This window comes from Sebastes fasciatus, chromosome 11 (assembly GCF_043250625.1).
Source record: "Sebastes fasciatus isolate fSebFas1 chromosome 11, fSebFas1.pri, whole genome shotgun sequence".
Lineage (NCBI taxonomy): Eukaryota > Metazoa > Chordata > Actinopteri > Perciformes > Sebastidae > Sebastes > Sebastes fasciatus.
In genome coordinates, this window is record NC_133805.1 from 27516098 (window position 1) to 27524948 (window position 8851).

Genomic DNA, 8851 nt, shown 5'->3' on the forward strand with positions numbered 1-8851 from the left:
AAGTTAGTATTTCCTAATATGTTTCCACTGCTGCTCTTATAGACTATAATTCTTACAGTCTTTAATGCACATTTTGAGATTATAATTTACAGTTTCTAATGCATATTTTCTGTAATATGTACATATCATCACTTTATGTACATATTATAATATGTACATATCATCACTTTATGTACATATTATAATATGTACATACCTGTCACTGTAAATATAAATCCTACTCAGTGTACATACAATATATAGAGGGAAAAATATGTATTAAAACTCAGTCCAAAGTATTTCTGTCTTCTGCAATAATGCATTGACCTCTATATAAAGCACACCTTACTCACAGTAAGCCCACTGTAGGTTATTAATATGAATATTAATACAACTACAGGATGGGATCCGCCCTTCACATGACACAGGGAGGAGCTCGGATGACTTTGGGGCTTGTAATTGGCTGGTTCCTCTGTACACGTCATGATTGATGCCTCAGATAACTGTCTGCATGAAACCTTTAGTTGATTACAAGTCAGAGTAAGTTCTTCTACTGAACGGAATCATGTCAAGGGGGTAAGTTTTGGTTGACAAATAACAAAGATGCATCAGAAAAACTTGTCTTGTAAAAGTGTTTCTTAGTTCCTGTTATGTGCATGTTTATTATCAGCTGCTTCGTGCCAATTTTTTTACTTTTCAACCCCTCAAGGCAGAAATATTTTATGTAAGCATCAGCCAAACTGTAACATGATACATCTCAGGGTTCATCTTGATGGGTAAAAAGTAAAGGTGTGTAGGTTTTGTTTCCAAAACACAAATGTCCTTCTGGTTCAGATCAACAGCTGTTCTCAGTGCACATTGCATGTTTGTACAGTGGATTTCTGGATGTTGAGTTAGTTTGTGTGTGTGTATGTGTGTGCGTTTGTGTGTGTGAGAGAGAGAGCTGCAGGGTCTGCTGGTTGTGATTAAAGGGTGAAATTATACAACAGCACAAACAGGACCAGACAGGAAACAGACTCTGCTGCAATAAAAGTGTGTAAGTGTACTCCCTTGTGATATTCACAACTGTGCCCTGCTTAACTTAAGAACAGAGAAGTTTCTGTAGTAGTATCCTTCCTGTCATTTGCTTCTTACTCAACTTTTTTTTTTTCTCCCAATGTGTCAAACATCTGCTGCTCTGTTGATATGGCAGGAAGGGTGCGGTTATCAGTTATCTGAGAGACTTGTAATGGCACCTGAAGACAATATAGAGTGAAGATGAGATTGTGCAGGTACAAAAGACAGCAACTGATCATAGCCTCATCATATTTGTTTGGCCAGGTGTCAGTGACTTGATGTTTTTTGGTCTATCTCATGTTACAGCCTACATTTAGAGCCATGCAGGTGTAACTTAATGATGAAGGTGGGGTCTTTTTGTGGAGCCAAGGTTTTCCCCAACTCTCGTTTTTTTGCCTGCTGGCATTGTGTTGCATAACAAAAGAAAACACCAGGAGCAAGACATGTACCCCGGAACAAAAATGATAAAATATCAGAAAGCCTTCAGCAGCTGTATGGGCTTCAGGCAAGACTCTATTTTTAAAAAAAAGCAAATTAAGGCATTTGTCAGTGATTTGGCTTTCCCCCGTCGGGAAGTGCAACATTTAATGTACAGCTGACATGCACCTAGAGCTTTTTATTAATATACTTATATGGAAAACATGAACTAAATAGTCAAGTGTGTGCAAGTTGACCCTTAAAATTGACAATATTCAACACATTTTGAGTTGTTCAGCTCTAGATTAGACAAACACTGGGATCAAATTGTAGCTGCATTTGTTTAAAATGGCAATTTCACCACACAAAAACATTATTCCTCTTTCCCCTAATAGCGGTACTCAGTCTTGCAAATTCTGTAGTCTGGTTTTATTTGCAGAGGTTTTGAGATTTCTGCTGCCTCAAAATCAAATGAAACCAAAACTCCCAGCATTGCAAGACCCAGCTACTGGGAAGGGATGTATTCTTTCATGATTTGGGTGAACTGACTTTTAACTTCCAGGCAATGTTTTACTATCATGCTATCAAACCCCCATATACAATACTTCATACACAAAAGGCCCAAAATAAAAAACAAGAAACATGTTGAAAATCCAGTTTGAAACAAACTGCTTTCTTCTGAGTACCCTTTATGAGTTTGTTATTCAAGGAGCAACTTCCTGTTGACTTCTGTCATCTGGATGATTTACTCAAGCAACACATTCTCATAAAATGGTACCATGATGAGTAGGAGGTTTCAAAAACCGCACTATTTGATTGGTTTAACTGCTTGAATTCATCAGTGGAGGCAGAACCAGGGGATCTCTTTCAGAGTCACACTGGCTGTGAAAAACAAAAAACAAACCTCTCCTTCATCATTACTTCCTTCATTTTTTGAATGTGTAAGTTTATATAAGAGCATGCAGTTCAGTCAAGGATAAAATGAATACATCACAAAGTCAACTGAAGGTTATCACACATGAGTTAATAATTTCTGTGAATGGAGAAAATATGTTTATCGTTGAACTTTTTAACCCAAGGAGTAGGCCTTTTTCACAGAAGACGTGTTTAGCTGCTTCAGTTTCAGGTTTCCTCAGCTGCTTCTCATTTCCCAATTTTGTGCCTCCTCGTCTCCTCGCTCCTTGTGACCCGGAAGTTGATCTCAGTGCTCCATCTTGAAGGTCATCCCAATTCCTAAAATACATCTCAAGGAGCGAGGATCGATGAGGCTTGCTGTTTGTGTAGCGCCTCGCAAGGCGCTTTGCTGGCCGCGTTCCTTAATGACATTTAACCTTCATATTATTTATGTTTTTATTGTTGAATGTAGGCTACATCCAATTCAACTGCTGTAATCGTGACATTATGTTTACAAGTGCAAACAGCGAGTTATTATATCAATAACAACATTATCTTACATTCTAATTTTGCTGTATCTCATGTTGCCAGATATATAAATATATAAAGTATATAAATATATATATATATATATAAATAAACGTGTGTTAAAAATAATCTGAGATCCGTTTATTCTTGTCACATTATGAATTGAAATAGTAGCCTAATAGTTAATATATCCAATAAGTTGTCATAAACACTGTTCTGCTCATCCGACAGAGATCATAAAATACAGCAGTATAACAAAACAATGGACAGATGTTGCAGCTGTGCCACACTTCATATTTAATTGCTTTGAAATGAAGGCTCCAAGGCAACAACGTCTCATTTGTTAAATGTCTGTTGCCTCGACTCCTCTGTCCTCGCGTCTCCTCCTCGTCTCCTCCGCTCGCAAGGAGAGGAGTCGAGGAAAGGAAGCGAGGAGGTACAAACTTGGAAATGGGAAAGGCCTCTGGTATTGTGCTCACTGTCACACTGTCGTGACTCACTGGGACACTTGAACAGAGCGGAGCTATTAGTAACACATGTGCTTTTGCCACATGTGACAAGTCAAAATGTCTGCTTTGAAAAAGGCCTATTGTCTCTGAATTCTCTCTCTGAAGAACAAAAATAAAATCCTCCACCATTTCTGTTTTGTCTACTACACTAATTAATTCCCTGCATTTGTTTTCTTCGCCTTCTCACAGTCAAGAGGCCGACCAGGAACTCACCGAGGTGCTAAACCAGCTCTGGCACCTGGATACCAACCGTCTCAGGCCGGGGACTGATTACATAATTTCCCTCCAGGTCAGGAGCACAAGTCAGCCTTCTCTGCAATGCAAAACACTCAGAGATACATGCAATACATGCAAACTCCATGCAGTCCATTTTCCTGCCTTTTGCAGTTGCATGCTGATGCCTGTCTGTGTATTTGTATGTGTTTTATTCAGGGGAGAGCAGGTTATGTGGCTAAGGGCAGCAACTATGCCAGAGACAAGGCCAGGGCTCCGCTATTCACATACGTCAATGAAGACAAACTCAAGGGTATCGAGACATATTTACGTAAGTAGCAGTTAATTTTTTACCCCATTAACTACACTTTTTCTTTTGCCAGGACCACCGTCATTTTTTAACAATCACGTGTCATCTTTTTATGCAGATTTCATCAACTTGCTGGACAACTATGAGGTGTCAACGGGTGTATCAGAGAGGGTGACGTCGGAGGAGCTTCAAGAGAACAGGCTCTTTATCGATTCCATGATGGAGACCGATGTCATGAAGGTGCAGTGGCTGTGAGAGAGAGAGAGAAATCACCTCTCTAACACTGATCCTACCCAGTAGCTGTTTATACTCCTGGTTACCTCCTGAAAAACACTTACAGAGTTTCAAGCTGCTGTTTACTGACCGGTTTCACTCTTATTCTTTCACATTATTTAGTTACAGGCCAAATCAGTCACCGGACCCTAAAAAAGATTTTCTTAAAGGTACTCTCTGTAAGAATCAGAAATTGCTTGTTAACAGTGACACCTGTGGCCGTTAAGTCAACGACAGTCAGCATCCTGTTGCTCGCGATTGTACGTGAGACTAAGCGTGATTGACAGGCATCATGTTGATTAACGCTAGCAACATTAGTAGCTAAAACCATAATATCACTATATATTTCACATGCTTACCAAATGATGGTCCCTCCATGAATCAAAGGCTCAGCCGATGTTGATCCTAGTGTTAACTTTTCTTGCTACAGCCTCCCGACCGTGGTCGGAAGGAACAGGGGAGACACCGTAGTTTTCTCACACACTTGCTGCTGCTCTCTCTCTCTTGCTTCACCACTCACTTCCCACATACACACTTCGCATTGGCTCTGCTATTCTCCAAAAGATCCACGCTACTCCCACAACACTAGTTTTCGCCCGACGTTGGTCACATTCAAGTTTTGCAAGACGGGCTTCACTAGATATAACTTTGTTTTTTTTGTGCTTCCATGGAGTTTGTGTTGGAGTCTGAGTTGTGTCAAAGGCTGGTCGCTTGTTGGCGTTAGGGGACTCCATTTCTAACGGAACGTTAGCTACGGCGAAGGCACTCGCGAGCGCGCATGACGTAACATCTGTTGGATTTCCCCAGAAAAAACGACCCACATTCTTCACATTAAAAGCAGTCTACAGGCTGATAGAGGAACCCCAGAGAGTTGCGGAAGGTCTCATTTTTGCGGTTAGGTTACAAGCTGTTCACACATTAGCAGTAAAAAACAATTTATACGTATGTAAAAAGTTACATATAGTCCCTTTAACATGATGTTTTTTTTCAGAGGATTTCTCAACACAAGAAACTGAATATGCACCCACACCACCAGCTACAGCTTATCTTTTAACTAATGTGTAGGACAAAATTATTACTGTATTTTTTTTTTTTTTTTCAGTTATCTTTCAGTTCACATTGCATCCTTATTTTAGTTTATTTTTATGCAGTTTATTTTGTGCCCAATAATAACAGTTCCAAGTCAAATGTACAGTATTACTGGTTAACTGGAGCTTTATCACAAGATCCTCCTCAGCAAGTTTACACAGCTGTCATGGATCTGTAGATGTTCAAATATCAGCTTTTCTTCTCATCCATGTTTTTGCAAAAAAGTTCTAAATATTTTTACTCTTGGCAGATGCTATTAGCACCCAGGTGTCAGTAGCCAGCAATGCTATTTGCTCCCGACCTGGGCACACATTAGATACGGTATGTGTATATGTACTGTATGTATATTTATCCTAAACCTAACCAAACTGCAACTGAAAACTGAAAATAATAATAAAAAAACAGAAAATAAATCAACTAAGTGAAAAATAAGCTTTTCAGAGGAATCAAACCCCAGTCTCAGAGGTGGAAGTGAGTTTGACCCATTCATCCACCACAACCTACTCCTTACATGTACTTTGTTGCTCTTTATATTACTTCTACTATTACCGGGTGTAAATAGCCGAATAGCTGCCGTATGACTATTCTCACCCGGATGCAAATAGACACTCTGTTTACTATTTCCAACGTCAAGATTGAACTTTCAGTCTCAGACAAACTATCTTAATATCAGTATGCTCTATTGTTCTGCACTATACTGTTCTTCTCTGTGTTCTTTGATGCTATTTTTCACTTGGAGGCATGAAATGTCATTGTAGTGTTTGTTTTTTCTTGATAGTGTGCTCACAAGTATCTGGTCAGGAAGGGGCAGTCGCCATCAGACCCTGGGTATTTCAAGAGACGGCTGTATGACATCTGGTTCCGCCTCTACCACAGGGACAGGAGAGGAGGGTGAGTTTCACTAGAACAGCAGGGGGAGCTGCTGTAATGTTTAAAGAGACAATCCTAGAGGTTAGACAGAGCACAGGTTTAATCATCAACAGAATAACTGGTGGAAGTCAATCTTCACTGTTCTCTGCAGCTGTATAAACTGGCATGGAGACGGATGAAATATCCGGCTCAATAAAGAATCTAAAAATAAATATAGTGATACAACAAATCTGTTTGCTCAGTTATGGTTAAGTCATAAGTCATAGTTACTGCATAGACTTGAAACTTGTTTTGGACTTGCTAAAAATGACTTGTGAGCATCTCTGCTTTTTAGTTCATGAAAGCATACTTTTTTATACTTTAACTTATAGTACTCAGTCAATGATTTATGTATTACATGAAGAGACTTGCTCCTTTTGCTATTTGACTTGATGATTTGTGATGAGATTAAAAAACATTCATAAAATGTTTTGTTCTTGCATGCCTCTACGGTGAACGCATAATCCAAAAACTTGATGAATTGAAGTAAATTCATATCAAAACATCCTTTTACAAACTCTCACACACTTTAATTGGCTACTCTATCAAAAAGTAAGCACAACTACAAGCCGAGTATTCTTTTCTGTAGGCCTATAAGGCAAGAATACTTAATTATACTTTTCTTAAGTATATCTTGATCAAAAGATTAAGGTAGTAGGCCCAGAAGCCATATATACTTAGACCTTCCTGTATACTTGTCAATATGAGCCAAGTATACTTAAGTATACTTTTGTTAAGTATATCTCTGATAAGTACATAAAGAGTAAACTGAAAGGCACTCTCTTATTTGAAGTTCAAAAGAAGTATACTAATAGTACACTTGAATAAACTTCATTTTGGTAAAGGTGAGGTAATCCTGTTTTGACACTGAGAAAGGAAAAATACACCTACTAGCTTACTGGAGCTTTTAACCACATCTCATTGTCTTCATCAGTTAATGGAGTTTTGCTCCGTTGTCACCTGACGTCTGCTCCAAATAAACAGTAGTGGAGTTAAAATTTTTAAAGTCAAACCATTATTTCTAAGGACAAGAATGTACTTTCATAAATCTGAGTGGATTGGTTAAACGTGAACTCTGTTTGTTATACTGAAAAAATAGTTAAATTGCATGTTTAATTTGCTTATATTTGATATTCAACTGCTTCTTCAAAGGAGAGTTGTTGAGGATGTGTTACCTTTAGTGCTTTCATCCTTTATCCGGGCAGCAATGCAAACACAGTAGATAAGAGGAAATAAATATCTAATCTCAGGATGAATGAGGGCATACATGAAGACATAATAAATCTATCTTTGAAATACGTTTTTGTTTTTAATTATAGACAGGATTCCTGTGGATTTGAACATGTGTTTGTGGGAGAAACCAAGCACGGCCAGGAGATCACGGGCTTTCACAACTGGATCCAGTTCTACCTGCAGGAAAAGCACGACCACGTTGACTACAAAGGCTACAAAGCCAGAGGCAACAAAAATACAGTAAGAAAACACAGTGTCATCATGTTTATTATGAAGATACTGAACAGAAAATAAATGTATGACTTCCTCAATGAGCTTTTTTACGTCGTTGTTTTACAGCCTGATGAAGATGACCACGTCCTGAACCTGCAGTTCAGTTGGAAAGGCCTGGTGAAGCCTATCGGTGGCTGCTTCATTGGTGTCAGTCCAGAGTTCGAGGTGGCTCTCTTCACCATCATCTTCCTCATGTCGAATGAGAAGATGACGTCTGTGGAGGTGAAAGTGGACGAGTACGTGCTGGAGCTGGTTGTCTATCGGCACGGGAGATCCATCGGCACATCCTACCCCAAACTGCTCAGCAGCAACCACAGGGATTTGTAATATCACTCCACCGAAGCGGTCATGTAAACATTTACATTTTTAACAATTTCTGTTACACTTTGATTTCATTCCTATGCAGTATAAACCTAAGATAAATCTGGATCAGGTTCTCGTTGCACAAAACGTCAGGCTTAAACTTACCTAATGAGTTTTCAGCCCAAACCCTCTGATCTGGATTGATATAGAAGGAATATAGCATGTCATAATCATTTATCTGTCTTATTCTGTATACTATTATGGAGTAAATAAAGTTTATTTGTCTACAAAGTAGTTCTGGCATTTTAATTCTCTCCTGTTTTCTGAAATTAGGCCAGATAGTTCACAAGATTTAGGGAGATAAAACAAAAAAAGTAGCAGTTGGACTCTTGTTTTTAATGCCCGTCTAGATATAGTGTTTTGTTTTTTTTACCATATTTCATTCCAAGTATTATTTCTGATAACACAAAAATGAAAAAAAACCTATTTGGCAGCACTGCCTTAGTTAGCTGGCACCACTATCAACTGACTAATTGCGCTTCAACTGATTGTGTTAAAAGAATAAAAAAGTGCTTGATGCAGCTTTATTATTAAAGATGGTTGGGAACGACTTTGAAATCGGACTTTATTCTTGTAATCCTGAGAGTAAATTTAGAAATTACTTTATTCTAATAATTCTCAGAAGTCAAAAACTATCTATCATACTGATAGAAAATATATATCCTGCTGATGAAATATACATTTCAACTGCTTATTTGTGCTTATTAATTGTACTTAGCCTTCAGTACTCTCATTGTATACTATTTATACAGTTAGATGTCTATACTATATATGGTATAGTTATATATTTACACATTTTTGTATA

The 8851-nt window shown here is 38.3% G+C and overlaps 1 protein-coding gene across 2 annotated transcripts; it reads left to right on the top strand.

Annotated features, from left to right (window-relative positions):
• Positions 1–414: 414 nt before the first annotated feature.
• LOC141777583 (uridylate-specific endoribonuclease C-like) lies at positions 415–8280 on the top strand. 2 transcript variants are annotated; one of them, XR_012595927.1, is made up of 8 exons: positions 415–555; positions 3573–3672; positions 3816–3927; positions 4025–4146; positions 6047–6159; positions 7497–7650; positions 7750–8061; positions 8117–8280. XR_012595927.1 is itself a non-coding variant. In XM_074651976.1 (7 exons), the coding sequence occupies exons 1-7, from the start codon at positions 545–547 to the stop codon at positions 8008–8010; spliced, it is 873 nt and encodes a 290-aa protein (XP_074508077.1). In that variant the 5' UTR covers positions 415–544; the 3' UTR covers positions 8011–8280. The 2 variants fall into 2 exon arrangements, 1 of the variants encoding a protein (XP_074508077.1); XM_074651976.1 differs by having other exon boundaries at positions 7750–8280.
• The last annotated feature ends 571 nt before the right edge of the window (positions 8281–8851 follow it).

Bases quoted from the DNA above. Each gene is read 5' to 3' on its own strand.
- LOC141777583 (XM_074651976.1), top strand. The intron at 3,928-4,024 runs GTAAGTAGCAGT...CTTTTTATGCAG, and splicing joins GGGTATCGAGACATATTTAC to ATTTCATCAACTTGCTGGAC. The intron at 4,147-6,046 runs GTGCAGTGGCTG...TTTTCTTGATAG, and splicing joins TGGAGACCGATGTCATGAAG to TGTGCTCACAAGTATCTGGT.